Here is a 21,269-nt window from a genome sequence, read left to right on the forward strand (position 1 = left end):
TATATATATATATATATAACACCGCGCTGACACGTCCAGAGACGAACACCGCCCAGACACATCCGAAGATGAACACGTCCGGAGAGGAACACCACGCCGACACGTCCGGAGAGGAACACTGCGCTGACGCGTCCGGTGAGGAACACCGTGCCGACGCGTCCGGAGAGGAACACCGCGCCAACGCCTCCGGAGGGGAACACCGCGCCGACGCGTCCGGAGAGGAACACCGCGCCGACGCGTCCGGAGAGAAACACCGTGCCGACGCGTCCTGAGAGAAACATCGTCCAGCCATAACCACAGTCTGGATATTCCAGGAACAGGAACAGAGACAGAGAGGAGGAGGTGGAGAGAGAGTTAGGTGTTGGAGGAGGGTGCTGCCACTGCATTGGGAGGGGGTAGAGCTGGGATGAGAGAGGGAGAGAGGGAGAGAGAGAGAGGTGTCGAGACTGGTGAAATGTGACGAGTTGTGTCTGTCCATTGTCCCATGCTCGATTTGACTCTGAGTGAAGGAGGTGTTAATGTCCAGAGTGGTTGTTAACGTGTGGAGCCAAGATCGTAATCAGGTTGTTTTAAACTCATTAAGATTGTGTATCTGGTAAGAATTCCTTTGAGCTCTTTAAATCAACCTGGACAGGCCATCATACGAGAGGACACTGCAACGAGACAAACGTTTGACAACCTTGAAAGATGAGGGGAACAGTGCTGCCACTGCATTGGGAGGGGGTAGAGCTGGGATGAGAGAGGGAGAGAGGGAGAGAGAGAGGTGTAGAGACTGGTGAAATGTGACGAGTTGTGTCTGTCCATTGTCCCATGCTCGATTTGACTCTGAGTGAAGGAGGTGTTAATGTCCAGAGTGGTTGTTAACGTGTGGAGCCAAGATCGTAATCAGGTTGTTTTAAACTCATTGAGATTGTGTATCTGGTAAGAATTCCTTTGAGCTCTTTAAATCAACCTGGACAGGCCATCATACGAGAGGACACTGCAACGAGACAAACGTTTGACAACCTCGAAAGATGAGGGGAACACGCGTGAGTTGTGCTGGCAGGACTGGGACACTGGGCGGTGGAAATAACACGGGAATCGGAGTTGAACATTAAGTGTAATGTTGAACTTCCTCATTTGACTTTGTGTCTGTTTTTTTGAAATGGAAGTTTCAAAAATGTTACGTTGTTGATGTGGTCATTGCAATGCCACTCAGAAGTCACAGACACCAATTGACAAAGATCCATTCGAGTGGAAAACCACCTTGGGAAGGGGGATAAATGAAGTCGCTTCAACCTCCGTTCTGTGGCCCCGAGTCTATGGCAAGGATGGTTGAGATTTGATGAGTAACGACCAAATGTATTGCAGTCGACAGACAAACAGACACCAAATTGCACATTTTAGTATGATAATGCAGCTTTAAGTTTCATCACTATTTGTTATACCTTCAAACATTTCATAAAACGGATAATATACCTGAAATAGATATACCAAATGTTTGTTAATGTTGTCAAATTGTAAATAAGGAGGCTAAAACATGTTTAACATGTCATCCTGTTCTTCTGCTTTCAGGACATAACCCAGCAGCACTTGTGTACACCTATGACTGTGTCCTTTATTGAGAAGTGTGCTCGGTTCCACGTGCACTGTGCTCACCATCTGTGCGAGCAACCCATGTCCATTTTTGATCCCAGAATAAACAATGAAAACCTGACTAAGTGCCTGCAGAGTCTCAAGGAGATGTATGAGGACTTGGCCAACAAAGACATCTTCTGTGATTCTGAGGCGGAGTTCAGAGCGTACAGTGTTCTGCTCAACCTCAACCATGGAACAATCCTCAGGTAATGAAACGGGGAAGCATTTTGCAAATCGTTAATTAGAAAATATGAATGACTGATTTAGTATATTTGAAATGGTATTTTAAAAAATCACAAGACCGTCTGCCGGGGTTGTGCAATGGCAGACAGGGTTGTGCATGGGTGCGTGAATGTGTGTCTCCAGGCCATCATCACTTTTTTTGTTTTTACTGTTTTATGCTTTCCAGTTTCCCATTTGATCTTTTGTCATCCCATTTTCAACAAACCTTTATTATGAGAATATCGAGAATACTGATTCATAAATTTTACTTTAAAAAAATGCTGTTGTTTTTATCAACTTTAGTTTGAGTACAAAGCAGATGCGGAAGGGCTCTGTATTTTGGGATGTCTTCTCGTTTTGTTTTGCTATGTTTCTCCATGCCAACTAGAGTTGGAGCTTATAGATTGTTTTGGAATATCCGCTTATTGAGTATACTCTTAATCATGCCATACTTTTCTCGGAGTTCGAAATCATAACCTCAAGGATCCAGAGCAGGTGCATCATGAGGATATGGAGCAGATTGTTCATTTGCTCATGAAAGAAGAATGAAAGAAAGAAAAAAGTTATTAATGAGTCATTCACTTTTCCAGAAGAGCATTTTCAGAACAAATCAGCCTTGTATTTCAAAAATTAAACCTTGCATTTTGTCATTTAAAATGTCATACCACTTTCCATCTGCCAGAATTAACAAAGTTTTTCCTCTCGTCACACACTCTTGTTTCCCTCCCTATAATGTTTCAAACATTTTCATTTGTTTTCAGTTTAAATCAATCTTGCAGTTATAATCATTTTATTATGCATTTAATTTTTATTTTACTCTTTACCCATTTTTCAACGTTGCTGTAAAACTTTAAATTGCCATGATAATGCATCTCAAAAGTTCTGCTGTACATTTTCAGTAGCTTTGCCCTGCCTCTCGATGGAGCAAAAAAGTCCCGTTTTCTTTACACTTTCATCTGCTGGTAATTGTTCACCCTGTCTGTCTGGAATGGAAAAATGATTTCCTGTGGCTATGCAATCAGACCTTTGTCCAAAGAAGCACAATGTATATGTCATAATTGTGATTCAGGTCACCATTTCTGCTATTGCTTTTGTTGCTTGAAGACAAACAGGTGATTGGAGGGGGTGGGGGTTTCAGGGATGTGGAGGATGTTAAGATTATTGGGGTGAAGGGGGCACCTCTTGAAATGCAGCTCGTGCTACAGAGCTCCAGATGTCGAAAATTGCCTTCGGTTTCTGTGAATAACAAGCTTATTACCAGTGTGCAATATTCTCTGTTTTTCACCCTTATTCCTTTCAGAATTTCAGAATTTCACAGAATTGTGGTCCCCTGCCCTGAATCCGTGGGACGATTAATATTTTAACTGCCTAAAACTTCCCGGGTACACCTCAAGTTTCACCACAAATTCTCAACTCCTTCCCTCCAGAAGTTCAAGAGTGTATACAAGTCAAGAAAATAAACAAACAAACACACAGACACTTCTCAAATTATGTAGCATGCCATCTCAGAATTATAATAACGGCAACCGAAAGTCAAATAATGAATGAGAACTGCACTCGCTAGAGCGCATATCTCCGCCAGGCTCAACCGTTAACATTTTGTATGCCACTTGTAGGCTGGATCTGCATCTTCACCAAATCCATTAATGTTTTAATTCGTACTTGTTGCACATCCAACGCGTACACCAAGTTTCGTCCGAATCCATCCATAACTTTTTGAGATATCGTGCTATACATCAATTTTGGCCCTATCTCTCAATGGTAAAGAATCACGTTCTTGCTTGCACTCTCAATGGTCAGCCAGAATGAGGCACTGTCCGAAGGTTCCCAAACAATACGCACACAGTGAACAAGGTGCGGTACCTCTTGAAAGGAACAGTTTAGTGAAAACCAACGATGGAGTCTGGCATAATGAATAGCAACAACAAAAGAGAACATCATGTTAAATCTATGTTCAATGAACAAGGTATGCCTCTGACACCTCCCCTTGCATGCTCACTGGCATGCATGATTGATATTTAATTGTTGAATGTGAGTTTCGAGCACAAAGTCTTGTTTCATGAAAGTAATGTGTACATAAATGCTCTTTCATATTGTCACTTCAGAGGAGTCCATTACACAAACCACTCTGTGCTGGAGGTTTAAGACCTCCATGGATGCCAAAATGATGCTAGAATCTGCTGTGTTCTTCCTATTACTATGTTTGTTACCATTTACAAACCTGAAGGATTGCCCAAATGAAAGCCAAAATGGGTGGTGTTCTAACATCAATCTTTACTCTACCATGGTGCATATTTATTTCTCGACATAATCACCACGACGGTCAAGCCTCGTGTTGGCTTAGTTGTTAGGGTGGCTGGCGTGTGATGTTATGTTCCTGTGTTCGAGCCCCGTTGGCCACTGAAATAACACCAGGTGGGGTAGACTCAGCCTGTCATCCTTCGGTCAGCGAAATGAGTTCCAGTGTACACTGTACCGGTGTAGGAGCACAGCATCAGCAGCATAGTCGCACCCCAACAAAATGATAGCTACCCGGCAACTAAGCTGCCATACACAGGAAGAAGAAGACCACTATGATCCACACATTTCTACAAATGTTCAAGTTGTTTTATGATGTCGTCACTAAAGAACTGGGCATCCTGCTGATGAAACCAGGGCTTCACAGTGGCCTTGACATCATCAGAAGAAAAGTGTTCTCCAGGAATGTGTTCCTTGAGCTTTGGGAAGAGATGAAAATCTGACTGAGCAAAGTCAGGGCTGGTGATCCTTTTGTGGCGGTGCCCCATTAACCATGTCTTACTCTCAGGATCTTAATGGTGTGCCCACCTCTCATCTCCAGTCAGTCATACCAACTCCATCTCCAGCTCTTCACACTTCACAGCACTGATAACGTTGTGCTATCCTCTGTCATCTTGACTAACCTAGCACCTCGACATTATGTCAAAATCGCAAAATTTCGCACCCACTGGTCAGAAGAACTAATGTGTGGACTGCATTTTGTTTCATTCAAATGTCTTTACCTGTTTTGGAGTAAAAGATTCAAAGGCATTACTTTTCAACACACTCTCCGATATTTATCTATGTGTGTGGCAGGCAACATGGTGTGCTCAGGTTTCACATTCATTTGGTACCATGATACAATAAGGAGGATAATGTCATGACATGCACACTTATTCCTACATGATGAGTATAATTGGTGGTGTACGTACTGTCCCTTCCATGTGGCAAACATCTGAGTGAGTGTATGTATGAGGTATACACTGTAATGTGGTGTGTGACACTACTTCGGCATCCCTTGATCTCTTCGTGAAACCTGATAAATCATATTGAGTGGTGTGTTAAGGGTTTTCTTTTCACTCTTATGAGTGCGCAGTATGACGTCACAGCATTTCCCTGAGCCTCTATCTGTTCAAAACAATGACAAGGCCACAGAACATATCTATTGTCTGCACAATGCATGGGAATCTTGTCATATCTCACTCTACCAGAAATGATTTTGATAATGAAATGTATCCTGTTAATTGTGAATGAACAGTGATAATGCTTCTTTTGTATGCTGTTTGTAGATTGGATGTGAATACTGTAATATGGACAGGGTTCTAAACACAGTCGCTGTTCATGATGCATCACCATGGGGCTGAATATGGGCATGTATGTGCCATTTCAGGGAAGTGCAACAGTTTCGTGAGGACGTGTGGAATTCTCCTGTGGTTACGTTTGCGGTGCAGGCGGCATCTGCTTTAAATAGCAACAACTACGTTCACTTCTTCAAGTTGGTGAAATCGGCTTCCTACCTCAATGCCTGTCTGCTGCATCGATATTTCCCTCAGGTGCAATCACTCATCTTGCTCAATTGTCCACATTCATCGGAAATGTGCAGCGGAACTACCTGCAATTGATGTACGCAAAGGGCACCTGATAGAATAGTCAGTTGACATGTGAGAAAAGGAAAGTTGTAAGTAAGAGGACAGAGGGGGGAAAGGGAGGATGAGATGGTTTTACAAGGGTGGGGAGAAAAGGCCATGGAGGTTGGGAGAAAGTAGGAGTAAGAAGAATGGACGTTTACCCAATTTTTGTCTATTGATCCATTTAGAGTCCCTGTATAAGAGAGTTGTGACAACTTGTAAAAATAGACCATTTTGTTTCCATCGAGCATGGCTCACCAAACCTGTTCCCATTGTGCGTGAAGCATAATGTGTCCGTTTTCCAATGAAGCTGTCTTTTTCTGTGCCCAAAAAGGATAAGAGAGAAGGCATTGATGATACAGTTACTTTCACGAGTATAGGAAATAGCACATATTTTCCTTGTCATCAGTAACTCCAAGATATTATCTCTGAGCATCAGGAAGTTTCAGTTAATAATTTCAGTATTAAATGTATAGAGGTAAATCTTTGGATTCCTTGGCTTTTCTGGATCCCGAAGCTTCATAAGAACCTGTACAAGTATAGGTTTATAGCGGATGTCAGGCCGTGTTCCACCAAACAGTTATAGGTTATAGTTAGCTCAGGCTTACAAGTTGTGAAGAAACAGTTCAGAAATAATGTTTAGCAATTGAGAAGAATTCTGGTATTAACACTTTCTGGAGCATTAATTATTTATTAGAGTTCTTCGATATAATTAGATGCCTCAATATCAGGTCAGTTGAAGTTTTTGATTTTTCAACTTTATATACAAATGTGGTTTTAGTCTGAGTGAGGGACTCACTCTTCAAAGTAATTGACAAGGTTTTTAATTCTTTTAATAAGTTTTTTATGCATCAGGTATGATGGAGCATAATTTTCTAAAATGAAACACTCAAGTTTTCCAATTAGACATGAACAGGATGGAACCAACATTATAAATATACGTGGAATAATTACGTGCCCAGACCGGGAATTGAACCCAGGTCCTCTGTGCTCTGCCATCTGAGCTATCTGGGCGACCCATCGGCTGAGCAACGCAATTCTTCCACATATACAAGTGCCGCTCTCTTTCCCCAACTGCTTCCGGGGTACTCGCTGCCAACCATCGGAGCAGCAAGGGCCTGCTCACGAGAGGGTCTTCCCCCCTGTGGGGGGGACACATGCATGTCCGCTATTAATCACCACAGGGGGGCGTAGTAATATAATTTGAAATGAGCAGGATAGAACCAACATCATAATATATTTGGAAAAATTACGGGCCCAGACCGGGAATCAAACCCAGGTGCTCTGGAAAACTGTACCAGTGCTCTGCCATCTGAGCTATCTGGGCGACCCACCGGCTGAGCTTGTGTGTTCATAAAGCATCACAAAGAGAAACTATATAACCTTTGTAAAGTACTGTACACCCAGTTCATGTAAAATAACCAATTGCTTAAAAACAGTCACAAGTACAAAGGAAAACATGATCGCTCATATGCTCCTGATGTGAAAAGTTAAAACCACCACCCATCATCATCATCATCATCATCATCATCATCATCATCATCATCATCATCATCACAAGATGTGGGATGGAACTTTGCAACCACGGCGCCCGTAACCAAGCATGCAGGCATGCACACACACCCACGGAGAGTCCCTTTGCAGATCCAAATCTACCCATACGTACTCGTACATTGTAGCAACTGCCGACTGTACATCCCGATCGGGACAAGAACTGGACCACCATCGACTGAAGGGCTACCGGCAAGTGGCTCAAGCACTCAAGCAAGCACTCCAATTTAATGGTTGATAAGGAATGGCTGTCTTGGCAAGCGATAGTAAGCTGATTGGTAATGGGACATACCCATTAAAAAAAACTAAACATCGCCGATTTCTTAGCATTTTCAGGTTTCACTCCAGAACTTGAGTTATATAGTCCTTGTGATCCGATCCTCCAAACTCAAATTATATTTCCATTATATACTTGAATTATTTCGTGAGAGTAGTTCGTGGAAAATCGCATCATATCATGCATGAAATTTCTCTAAGCTCCTAATTTGAAAATGATAGCATTTACAAAAGTGATGAATACAGCAATTCGTAGGTTTGCAGATGTGGCAATCGATGATATCAGTGAGGAAAGTGGCGGGGTGGGGGGGGGGGAATAAACATTTTGAGCACTTTATCGTTAATATACCTTTGTGGCATGTTTCAGCTCGAGGCATTATTGAGCAGGTTGAACAAAATGGTGAGTTAAGACTCAATAGAGGTAATCCAGGATGCACTTTAAGACCCCATCGAGAGCGAGGTGTCCGGGGATGCACCTGATAAAGGATATCATTAAATAAGGTTGATAATTATCTTCAGAAGGGGTGCTTTAATTAACCCAAACACCCAATTTTCACTCATGCACTCCCTTGGAGTTCCCTTAGTATGCATGCAAAGTGTGGGGCTGCTGGGTTTCATGGTTTTGGAGTTCTGAAAGACATGTGCATGCATGCACACACTGACACACACACACACACACACACACACACACACACACACACACACACACACACACACACACACACACACACACACACACACACACACACACACACACACACACACACACACACACATTATTATAGATTTACGGGCACTTTCCGACAGTTCTGTGATTTTTTTTCCCCCCGGTGTATCAGCTTTGATATCCGTCGGCACGCAAAATTACTGTGCTTCCCCATTGTCTCAGGTCGCTCACCTGCATTTATTTTTTTCATTTATTTTTTCATTCATTTATTTTCTATTATTCACTTTAATTTATTTACATTTTCATTTACGAATGCTTTCTGATGGTTCTGTGATTTTTTTCCTCCATTTTATCGGCTTCGATGTCCGTCAGCACGCAAAATTTCAGCTTTTTCCGTCACCCGGAAGGTACCGAACATTAATGTCTGTCGGTCAATCAGTGATTTAGTCAGTGAGTTGTTCGAATGAGCTTTATGTATTCGATAAACATTTATTAATTTCTTTTTTTGGACAATCTGTTCTCTCTTGACCAGGTCTACCGAGATGCACTGCGCACTATAAATATGGCATATACGACGATGCAGCGCACTGCTCTTTTCCCATTGGAACATATCAAACGCCTGTTTCTCTTCTCAAATAACGAGGAAGCCACTTCTGTTCTTGCCCACTATGGTCTGATCATCAATGATAGGTACCACACTGTCCAGAACATTCACCATTTTTGTTGAAACATTTCTATGATTGCATTTTATGAAGGCCTTGGGTGAGAACAAAATGTCACAATTGCTTTCAAGACAACAAAAAATACAGGTATTGCATGTACATATCTGCATTATACGTGTCTCATCTTCCCAGCACGGTTGAGTTGAATCGAGCCTCGTTCATTGAGCCCGAAGGCATGGTTTTCCCACGGAGGTCGCCAACCATCCAGAAGAAGCTAGTATGCAGCATCGGGGAAGTTGTTAATGGAGGCCCCTTGCCTCCTGTGTACCACCATACCCCCTACTCAAGCTTCATTGATCAGGGAAGTGCTCTGAGTGAGCCTCCTGCATCGGGTGAGTGTGTCATTTTTGTTTAAGCCTACTTAACCTTACAGTTCTGCAGTTCCCATCACTGCAGATTTAACAACTCCAAATGGTTGTCCTCTTCACCAGTGCCCCACATTACTTCCACCATTGAGGAAGCCAAAACGGCTGTTGATGTGCAGCTGACTTCACCTTCATCTGAGGTTTTGGATCCACAAGCTACTCAGTCCATCCCGTCAGAAGATCAATCCTCTTGTTCTCTCAGCCTTGTTTTGGACCCACCTGTCTCTCTTTCTCCTAATGCAAGGCAAATCACATCGACTCCTCCAGTGATCAAAGATACTGCCTCTGAAGAACTCACTTCCGTTACACCCTCAGGAATATTCTACACTGATGAAGTGAGTTGTAATTGACAGTACACTTCATTAACTACACTTCAAAAATCCCATTAGTTGTATTGGTATAACTCTGTTGACATTATGGCTTATAGCATGAAGTAATTTTGCATTCTAAATTAAAAAAGGGATACTTATAGAATGAAAGATGCATTGTATCACTGCACCAGACTAACACAAATGCCATGGATACTGCATAATTTCTTGTGCTTCTGAAGGTTGCATGATGTAGATCCAATTCTCTCTTTGAGCCATATTTTTATTCTGGTGTCAAGAGGACAGTGTATTATTTATAATGATTGATTTCAGCCTTTCGTGCGTGCGTCCGTGCGTGCGCGTTTCTCTTCACAGGATTTGCAGGATGTCATTGAAGGGATCCTACAGGACATACTCTTGGAAGAGTGTGGTCATTTGGCTGTTGAAGTTGTTTCCTCCTGCCGCCTCATAATTGCGTAAGATTGCACAGTTTGGTTTTTGTATTGTGCATCAATTTGGTGATCGTTTGTGATCCAGATGAGGGTATTGTGCCTTGCTTGTTCTCTTCCTGGTGAGGTCTTTAACGAAGCTGGACTCCAGCCTGAAATTCTTAAATTTCTGAAGTTATTTCAGAGTTATGAATTTCGTGCTTGTTTGTCTTGCAGGCAATCGGATACATTTTCTCGGGAGATTCGACATGCAGTTGTGGCAGAGATGTCAGAAGAGATCGTAACCATGCTCATCAACAAAGAGAAGCAAAAGAAGCTACAGGAAAAGTGTGCTGTTTTTTCATATCCAGATATTGATGCACAAATTAGTCTCGATTAACCAAGTTTGGAACATTGTTCATTTTACACAAGACTGAAGGTTCAGGAAATATTTAATTACTTTGGTGCGTGTGTGTGTGCATGCGCGTTTGCGCGTACGTGTGCGTTGCAGACTAGAAATCGAGATACATAATGATCTACTGCAGGATTGTTTGAATGAAATAATCCGGAATGTGGCCTGTTCTGCACTGCGGTGAGAAACAGTTTAGTTTGTTTTAAATACCAAGAGAGATGTACTTCACAACAGATGACAACCAAGGAGCACAATTCATATAACAGTTGCTCTTTGTGTATCTCATAGACTTTGGGACTAAGATACAGTATTTAGATTTATATCAGTAATATGGAGTTGGCAGTAAGAATTTAAGACCTGGGAATATGCAAGTATATTCACAATATTTTCTGGGTTTAGTGTTGGGCTGAAAGGGTGTGACGAGGTTTGACAGATATTGAACAGAGAAGTTTGAAATTGAACATGCACCTTCTCCACTGAGAAATGCCTCTTGCATGCAAAAGGTCTGGCTTTGACCTTAACCTTCCCCTCCTCATTCCCATGACTTCCATCCACCATGAAAGACATTAGCTACCTGCACACAGATTATAATACTTGTCAAAGTGGAATATTGAAATGGACAAACCAGGACAATGGTTACACATTGTTGTGTGTCCTTTTACTGTGGCATTGAGCAAAAATATAATGGCGTTTACAAGGATTTATGGCATGGGAGGAGGCCATTCGGCCCATCACGCCTATGCCACACCAATACCAGAGTTAATCAATCCGTTTATACCCCTTCCTTTCTTGTGCAGCCTTTTTGGCTGCCACACTGGCACTCATTTTGCTGACCTCAGAACGATGACAGGCTGAGTCAACCCCCTGGTATGAATTCAGTAGCCAACAGGGCTTGAACTCAGGACCCTAGAATCCCAAGCCACCACCCTAACTATTAAGCCAACACTTTGCGATGTTTTTTTCTTTTTTAATGTGGTGTACTACTTTTGTTAATTTGTTGTTTTTTACACTTTTTATTGGGTGAACGGATGGATGCTTTTTAGAGGCAGTAATTTTTCCTGCCTCATCGCAAGTTGTCCCAAATGTTTTTCATAATCAACTGCAAAATGAAGGGACACTAAATGTTCGCCAGAGTCGACAAGGCAAGCAGAATTCTCTCTCTCGCAGAATGCTCATTAGAGAGCTACATTGTTGATGTGTCTGCTCCAAATATTTTCTTTATGCTGAGAAAAACTTGGTCCCACACATAATTATGACTGCTGCCTTCAGTGGGCTTTGAACTTATCACTTCTCATGTGCAAGTCCAGTGTCCTTTGCACTACATTACCATTCATAATCCTTTCATTATTACATTTGGAGGAGGAATGTTTGATTTAAGTTCAAGGTGTCACTAATTAAAATGTGTTATCATTTACTTACTTGTGGAGTAGGAGATCAGAGTTGCAAGCACAGCGGGTGATGGCTTGTGCTGAAGGAATTTGTGCGACGCTTCTTGAGGAAGTCACCTGCGAACAAACTTGGGATGTGACAATGATGATGACGAAACAACTCAAAGAGGAGAGGAAGTGTGCAGTTCGTACACTAGCTCGAGCTGTTGAGCTTGCACGGATCGGCAAGTACTTTGGCATGTAGGTGGCCTTATGAGATTTCGGAAATGTTTCCAATGTCTGAAATTTTTCAAAAGTGCCAGTCAGCATCAACTATGCTCTCTGTGCATTTTGCACCACACGTGCCATGCTGAGTGCTGATTAATTTTATTTGGTGTATATTTTAAACTTAATTGACAGCGCCGAAATGGCTATGTAGTTGACACATCCGTTTTTCTGGCCATGCAGGTGGACGAAGCAGCTAGGTTTGAGACGTAAAGTCAAAAGGACCCTGCAGTCGTTTCCAGCTGCTCCAAGACCTTGCAGTCTGACATGGCAACACGAGCCTCTGTGTCTCTCTACCCAGCCTGACTTGAATGCCATCACACTGGGCATGACTAACATTGGGAACTTTGGCAGCATTTGCTACAATATTACGAGGTATTTTACAGAAAGCCAGACTCAATAGTGTAATGATTAACCAGACTCAGTGGTGCAATGCATAGAGCGTCTGCTCTGAGTCTGGGAGGTCGGGGGTTGAAACCCTGGATGAATCATACCAAAGTTTTAAAAATGGTACCATGTGCTGCTTCGTTTCTTGCTATTTAGTGGGGCAACTTAGCATAACAATTGTGCATTTTGTGAGGAAAGCACCAAATTTGGCACACTAGTAGCCTAACATATTATGAACGGATTTGGATATTGGTCCATCTCAAATTCAGCCACTGATCGCTGTGGCAGCCATTTTCCACTGCCATCAAAAATTTTGAGATGGCCCAATATCCAAATCTGTTCATAATATGATAGGCTACTAGTGTGCCAAATTTGGTGTTTTCCTCACAAAATGCACAATTGTTATGCTATATTTAGCTAAGTTGCCCCACTAATTCAGAGTCTTGCCACTTATAGGTGCTGATTATAAGTTCAGCACTTATAGGCTAACAGCACGGAAAATCCCTATAATTTATTATGCAGTGGGAGGAGGAAATTCCTCCTTCGGAAATGCCCCACTGAGTGTGGTGAGAGAAGTGGCGTCATTGTTGCTGATGCCTTGAGTACCCCAGGAAGTGACGGTACTTTCCCCAAGCTCAGTGGCTGTGTTTTTCTTGTCAAGCAGTCTTGTTGTTGTTGAGGTGTGTATGTGTGTGTGTGTGTGTGTGTGTGTGTGTGTGTGTGTGTGTGTGTGTGTGTGTGTGTGTGTGTGTGTGTGTGTGTGTGTGTGTGTGTGTGTGTGTGTGTCAGCTCCAACATGAGCCTGAGATCATGTAAATAGTTTTTTTTTTAGTTTTTTTTTTCTAAGCCTCCCCCAGGAGGACACAGAAGGCTAATAGCTGTTGTCGGATTTGTTTCTACAATTAGTGTCCCCAATTTTTAATGGTACCTCAGGGTTTCTTAGACCCCAGGAGTACGAAACCACCATTTATTTATTTGTTTGTTTATTTCTTTCTTAACTGGCAAATACAATCCGTCGCTTCACTGATGGAGGGGGGTTGAATGAGGGAGGGAAGGGAGAGAGAGGAAGAGAGGAGAGAGGGAGGGGAGAGAGGAGGCAGGAGGGAGGGGAAGCTCGGAAGGGGGGGGGGTGGGGAGAGCTATGCTTCACCAAGTGTTGCTATATTGTGGGAAGGAGGAGGTGAAATAATAACGCATTTTTTATCATCACTCAATTTTGCCAATGCAGAATCTCAAAGACCACTTGGCCTTTGAAGCAACATAATAGTTTACCTGCACTGAAGTTGTGTGCACCTGATATTTGATTAGTGTCCTTTGCCTGCTTTTTACGGATTGTGACCTCATTAACAAAAAACACTTTTTTGATTATGACTTGAAGAATTTACTTCCAATTTTCATATTGTTGAGTTTTCTGGATAGATTGTTGATCCGGACATATTTTCTTAATGTACACTCTATCCCAAAATCCTTCAGGTCAAGGGGACCAAAAATATGTCATTGGCCAAGGGAAAGTTGTGGTCGATTGCAAAGGGTAAGCTGGGGAAGGCTTACCCTTGGTGATCCTTTTGTGATCGCAGATATCTAGTTATTATTATTATTATTACTATTATTATTTTGCCTTTTTATCTCACCTGGACTTTAGTCAGGTGAGCTTATGCGATCGAGCAGTGTCTGTCGGTGAGTGAGTCAGTCCGTAAACACTTCAGTCATTATCGCTTGAACCAAACACACAATTTTGATGAAACGACCACAATCTTTATATCTGTTGCTCAATGAAGGTGTACTGACTGCATCAAAATCTATGCTCATTCAGGGGCTCCACTGGGGAGGGGGGGTCAACCCCCCCCCCAAATAAATAAATAAATAGGTATTTGCTCTATTCTCCAAAACTCCAAACACAATTTCGATGAAACTGGACCACAACCTTCATCACCCATCAGGTACCAAAGTTTATTGACTGCATCAAAATGTGCACTTATTAAGGGAGTCCTCTGGGGGGTTTCTGCCCCCCCCACCCCAAATTAGTTATTTGCTCACTTCTCTGAAATACTCAGAGAATTCCAATGAAACTTGACCACAACCTTCACCTTGATGTACCAAAGTTTGTTCAAGGCATTAAAAAAAATTCAGGGTAAAAGGGTGTTTGCAGAGGGTTTGAGTGACTGTTGCTCCTGATCCAGGTGAGCTTCAGGACAGGTGGTCCTATTTTTTTTGCTTTTAACTGGAACCTATTGAGTTAACCATTAAATTTAAAAACATGCTTTTGGCAATTATCCATTCTGCTTGGGGATACAGAGATTGGGAGTAGTGGCTCTCGTGACAAAACATTGTCCATCTGAAAGATGTTTTTTTGGGCCTGAGAGTCTTCTCTCCAATTTGTATTTTCTTGTTTTTCTCAGTCTGCTGCAGTTGCGCCAGAAGGTTTCACATCGCTTGGATCTTCATCTTATTCACCAGCGTCTGATTGAGTGAGTTGTACAATCTGATGCGCCAATACAGCTTGAGTGTTTGCACATGACTGAAGCTTCATACAAAAAATAATTCTGCTTGTCCATTGTGTTTAGGAGCACTTACATATATCTGTTTGACAGGAAAGTTTCATGGGCACCACTGGACCTCCCTGATCTGTTGGCAACCAGCCTACCTACTCTGAGGTCGCTTTTGTTCTGGAAGCTCCTGTTGGCACTGCCTGACCACCATGAGGCATCTCATAAGGACAGGTACCTCCAACAATGATGCTTGACCTGGGAGCTGTGGGCACAGTTAACGGGGATCTCAAATCACAGTTTACATTGTGAACATTGCTTTTGAATAACAAGCATCCAATGCTTGTTCAAAATTATTTAGTAATTATCTCCACCCTTTTTACAAAAAACGGGGATATTGTAATCGGCTCCGTCTGTTTATCCCCACACTTTTTGAAAAATAATATCGGGGGATATTGTAAATTGGTTCCTGTCTGTCATCGCTATCTCTTCCTAAACCATTGGGCAGAAATTCACCAAACTTGGTAGTTATGATTGTTACATGGTAAGAAGGTGCAAGAGCAGTTTAATTTTTGGCCCTTCAAAAGGTCAAGTGCCAAAAATATACTTGGCGGCACATTTTAAAGCATTTTTGATGAAACTTTGTGGATGCAATCAACATATGAAATATGTAATGATTTTTTGGGTTTGACCCCTGGTTTATGCTCCACGGGGGTGTGAACTTTGGGTCGCAGGGGTCATTAAGAGGAAAAATTTTTTAACCCTAAATTTGATGTTGGGTTGATCCTTGTGGAATTATTCCATCATCCAACTTTGCTTTTGGTGGGAAGCATAGAGATTTGTGATGGCACGCATCAAGTTCGCTCTCGTTTTGCTTGTCAAACTGTTCATTAATTGTACGCAATCAATTAAGTATTTCCATTTATTCATTGAAATTTCAAATTTTTGGAAGACATTCCTTTGATCTGTTGTAATACTATTTTGGTGTTTGTTTTACCAGTGACCGTTAGTGCATGTTCCATTTGTGGATTATTTGTAACGGAATGGTACATGCAGTTTCTCGAGTGTATTCCAGGGAGGCTATGCTTAACAATGATTTACTGCAGTCAGAAATTAATAACCACATTGAAATGCAGTACAATGATTGAATACATTATTTGTAAATTATCACATTCAATTATATTCCCCCTTCCAGTATTATACAGATTATTAAAAAGATCAATGCACAAGTACAGGTACATTCAAAGTACACCGCCGCTGTGCAAAATGTATAAATAACAAATCCTTCAGCATGTGACATTGCTGGGTGCCTTTGGCACCCACTAATGCCGCTATTCACAACATTAAGATGGAATTGGGAGGGAGTGGTGTACAATAATTGATTGATTAATTGATTAATTGCATCATTAAAATAAATATATAGTAATCGTAAAATAATTGATTTCTTAATCAATTGCCGAATAGCATACCAAAACCACCACTGTTTCATCCGAATCTGTAAATTTTTGAAAATTAAGTAATTAAGTGAAAAATGAATAATCAATGAATTGATTCATCAATAAATCAAAAATACCCTTTACAGCCAATTCACTTGTTCACTGTTGTGTCCAAATATCAGTTTCCGAGCTGAAAAGGCACCTGAGAAATAGCCCAGATGAGAAAGAAAACAAATAAGTAATTAATAAATCGACAATAAGTAATTAATCAATTAAGTGAAAAATCAAAAAATAAAACATACTGTTTTTGCCAGTAAAACAAAAAATAAAACATACATCTTCACTTTTGTCCCCAAATTTCAGCTTCCTCGCTCAAAGGATGGCTGAGATATCGCCCGAACGAACAAACAAGAAAAAGATGTCATGCAGAGCATGACACTTTCAAAATCCCCCCCCCCCTCTCCAAAGGTTGCCATGGATACATCACATTGTCCATTTCATTAAGATTAAATTGACAATCGCAATCAAAGCTCTGGTCAATCGGATGAAAATCGATTATTTTTCAGATTGAAATTGATGATTTTAGAAGTTTGACCTTGAGTTGACCCTTGACCTTTTGACCTCAAATATAGTTGCTTTCCCAATTCAGTGATGGACTATTCAAATCTTGTTCAACTTTCATGTTAATTGGATGTAAATTGACGATTTATCAGTTGAAAATTGATTATTTTATAAGTTTGACCTTGAGTTGACCTTTTGACCTTAAAAATTGTTGATTTCCAAATTCAATGATGCACTATGAAATTGCTGTTTAATTTTCAAGTCAATCGGATGAAAATTGACCATTTTAGAAACTTGACCTCAAGATGACCTTTGACCTGTGACCTCAAAATAAATAGGCTTCTCAGTTGAGACTACCTGTACAACTTCGTAAAGTTTCAAGATGATCGGTTCAGAATAGTGACCTATATGTGATTGACAGACAGACAGAATAACGAAATTGACTGACAAATGCACTTGAAAAATCTTTGATTTTGAAAGTCACAAGAAAAAGACGGCGTGCAGAGCATGATGCTTGCAAAATCCATAAAACAAATTTGACCTCAACAATAATTGGTGGTTGAATTCAATGACCTGATTTGCAAATGCTCTTCAAATTTCAAGTCAATCGGATGAAAATTGAGAATTTTAGAAAAACCACCTTAGTTGTTGACCTTGGGCCTATGTTGATCTTTTGGTCCATGTTGACATCAAAAATAATTGGCTGGTTGAATTCAGTGACCTGAAATATAAATCTTCAAATTTGAAGTCAATCGGATGAAAATTGAGGATTTTGGAAATCCCACCCAAGTTGTTGACGTTTGGCCGACCTTGACCTTTTGGCCAATGACCTCAAAATTGATTCATGGTTGAATTCAGTAAGCTGATATGAAAATCCTTTTCAAATTTATCATCCATTGGATGAAAATTGAAGATTTTAGAAATCTGGCAAACTCATTGACCAAGACGTCCCGCTTTGATGCAACCCCGTTTTGATTGGACACCTGACCCTGACCCATGTTTTTTTTTTATTACTATTCAATTGAATTCAGAATGGGATTGAAATAAATTCAAATCAAATGTTGACCTTTTAACCTCAAAAACAATAGGCTTCTTGCTTATGATGAACTCCACCATGTGGTGAGGTTTTGTGAAGATCGGTTTAAAATTGTGACCTGTGGGCTTTTGACAAACAAACAAACAGAATAACAAAATCGACTGACCAATATACAGTCATGCACCACTTAACGACGGGGTTACGTTCTGAGAAACGCGTTGTTAAGCGACGTCGTCGTTGTGCGAACATCATTTTTTTTTTCGTTTTCGAACATCGTACTTACACAAACCTCGACACCTAGGCTAGATGGTGAAGCCTATTGCTCCTCGGATACAAACCTGTACAGCTTGTTACTGTACTGAATACTGTCGGCAATTGTAACACACATCCAAGAGATACGGAAGACACGTTAGATTTACCTTTGTGCTGTTCATGACGGCCATCGGTGTTGTTAGCAGCAGCTTACAATCTCCTCTCGCATCGATTATAGAAAGGTGAATAATTAGCGTTTGGATTTTATAAATACATAATCATTGCATCGATGTTATAATTTATAAATGAAGAAACGAGCACCTGTCAATTGTGATATATATTTTCGGAACAGTGTGATTGTTTTCACAACATAAAAAGCTTCACTAAAAATAAATTTGTGTTTTAATGTCGACTAAGAACAACGATTTATTCGTGGAATTCTTCAATGCAAAGGTAATTTACTTCCTAGAAGGTAAACATGCAAACATTGGTTCAGTTTGAAAGCCGATTTCCTTGAATCCCGATTTAGCACGATCCTGTTTTTTTCGCGATGACATTTTATGGACCTCAACGATCGCATTATAACAGGGCCACATTGTCGTTGTTTATTATCATTATGAGGCATTATGTACTGTACAGTGTACATAATTGTATGTGCTATTTTTATACGAGGCTACATCACTCGGCGATAGGAATTTTTCAGTTACATTTTTTTTTCATTATTATTATATTTTTTTTCCAGAGCTGGCAGATCCGTCGTATATGCAATCCGCCGTTGCCCGGAACGTTGTTAAGCGGTGCATGACTGTACTTGAAAAAGCTTCGATTTTGCAAGGAACAAACAAGAAAAAAGAGCAATCGGAGATTGCAGACCCTCGCCCGGACTTCTTTTGTGTGGTGTATTTTGTGTGGCATTTGTGTACTGGTGTGTTACGTAATTAATAAGAAACATAGTTAAAACTGCCACTTTATAATTGATGGCAGGTACCAAGACGTCCTCCTTTAATGCAACACCGTTTAGATTGGACACCTGACCCTGACCCATGATGTTTTTTTAATACTATTCAATTGAATTCAGAATGGGATTAAAATAAATTCAAATCAAATGGAAAACCAAATAGGTGCAGTCCTACATTGGAGTAATCAGAAGGAATCTAAATAAGTAAAGATGAAGTCATCAGGAGAAACCTGGTTAGGATTCATATTTCAGCTGCTACTCCTCTACCTTCAAATCCATCCAGGCACAGCAAAGTGAATCTAATTTAAAAAAAAAAGGAATCAAGAAAAACCAGAACCCAGATCAAAAAATTAAATAATCCTGGCTGCCAGACCATGTATCCGATCAAGTTGAAATTTAAAACATATTGTGACGTCCACGGGACTTGAACAGTCCCGCCAACGTAGAATGAGCCGAAACGATGGAGGCGGTTTATTTATTTATAACCCAAACATGGCGGTTCTAATCGCTCTACCGCAAACGGGACGAGGAAGGTGGCACGAGTCGCTTTTCACTGAGTTGATGATGTTTATTTGTTTTTATTATTAACCAGAAATAACAAGACTCGGCAAGAAGAGGGATCCGGGGCGATTCGACGGGATGGTGTGGGATCGGGCGTGGGGAAAACACAGACAATTCCAATGAATATACAGATCTCAAACCCTCTAAGGCGCCAAGTACACACACACACACACACACACACACACACACACACACACACACACACACACACACACACACACACACAAAACGTAGCTATTTCTGGTGGTCAGGCTGGACCGTGGTGTGGACGCAACTGTCCCTGGATCGGCGTCGGACGAGCTGGCCTTGCTCTCGTCAGGGGGGCAGGAGAAACCGTGGTGCTGTCGACCTCCTGGTCTTGGCCCAAGTCCGCTCACAGCCCCCAGGGAACCAGTTCTGGCGCCAAATTGCGAGCAGGAGAGGGAGGCAGGTCCGCCCGCCGTTCGACCCCGTACTCCGAGTCAGTAGAACCCCAGAGCCAACCAAGGTGAGGCACGAGGCTCAGCAAGGCTCCAAGACACGATGAAGAACACGATCGAATCAGCACAACAACAAGCACGCTCTCCGCGCAACAGCCTCCACACCCAAAAAAACACGATCTTTTTGTCCCGATCTTCTTCCTCTTCCTTTTCGACCCCAAACAGAACCTTTTTATCCTCCCGTCCTCGTCACTTCCAATCGAGCCGTTTTATTGGCCCTGCGCCGTCGCCTTCCGCCAATCGTGATCACGGGGCGGAGCCATCCGCAGCACCGTCCTGTGACGTCACGGCCAGCCTCCAGGGACTACTAAAAGGGGTTTACGCAGACACACTTACCCTATCCCGTGTCCCTATCTAATTACGTGACAATTATCATTTCCCCCTTGAAGAAATGGACATTTACTAGACAACTTATCACCACTGAATTGCTACTTATTACATCGAGATCCTGGTACACTCGAACAGCATGGCATACCTAATTAAACATCCTAATTACCCTTTGAATGCATACCCCCCCCCCTCAAACGTAACACTGCCCCCTCCTCTGGTACCGCAGCTCCTGCAAGGTATATCACAGGCGCTACCGTACCAGCCTTAACACTTACTGACTCACACCTAATTAACCTAACGAAATAAAGTAGGAGGGGCAATGGGCAGCGAGTCGCAGCTAACTTACCTATCCTGCTTAATGTACCCCCTTATGGCCTTATCCTCACCTAAACAATCATTCATTTTTTATTTTTTTTTTATTTTTTTTATTTTATCACATGAGAGCACTGAGCGAAGTTGCACTCCATCCTCTGGATCATCGCTCTTGCCCAACACTCTTCCAGTGATCTGGGGAGGGGAAACAAAAGGTTCCACAAAAACACAGCACTTATACTTTACATTCCTACTCTAAGCCTTAACGACACTATTCACAGGATATTTACACTTGACCGCCTCCCCCAGTGGATGCTAATAGACCCAGCGTTACCTGGGGAGCCAA

General features: G+C 41.7%; 1 protein-coding gene across 6 annotated transcripts in view; it reads left to right on the forward strand.

Moving 5' to 3' along the window:
• MCM3AP (minichromosome maintenance complex component 3 associated protein) overlaps positions 1 to 21,269 on the forward strand; it is a 140,971-nt gene that overhangs the window by 69,866 nt on the left and 49,836 nt on the right. For all 6 annotated transcript variants that reach the window (XM_085869667.1, XM_085869666.1, XM_085869665.1 and 3 more), the window contains 12 exons: positions 1,555 to 1,823; positions 5,507 to 5,669; positions 8,771 to 8,928; positions 9,093 to 9,292; positions 9,392 to 9,660; positions 10,009 to 10,109; positions 10,299 to 10,409; positions 10,573 to 10,653; positions 11,904 to 12,101; positions 12,309 to 12,500; positions 14,912 to 14,980; positions 15,104 to 15,232. In XM_085869667.1, coding sequence (XP_085725793.1) covers positions 1,555 to 1,823; positions 5,507 to 5,669; positions 8,771 to 8,928; positions 9,093 to 9,292; positions 9,392 to 9,660; positions 10,009 to 10,109; positions 10,299 to 10,409; positions 10,573 to 10,653; positions 11,904 to 12,101; positions 12,309 to 12,500; positions 14,912 to 14,980; positions 15,104 to 15,232 — 1,940 coding nt within the window. The remainder of the gene's footprint in view (positions 1 to 1,554; positions 1,824 to 5,506; positions 5,670 to 8,770; positions 8,929 to 9,092; positions 9,293 to 9,391; positions 9,661 to 10,008; positions 10,110 to 10,298; positions 10,410 to 10,572; positions 10,654 to 11,903; positions 12,102 to 12,308; positions 12,501 to 14,911; positions 14,981 to 15,103; positions 15,233 to 21,269) is intronic.

The sequence above is a fragment of the Eptatretus burgeri genome, chromosome 2 (assembly GCF_056783735.1).
Source record: "Eptatretus burgeri isolate ZD-2024b chromosome 2, Ebu_testis_v1, whole genome shotgun sequence".
In the NCBI taxonomy this organism is placed as follows: Eukaryota; Metazoa; Chordata; class Myxini; order Myxiniformes; family Myxinidae; genus Eptatretus; species Eptatretus burgeri.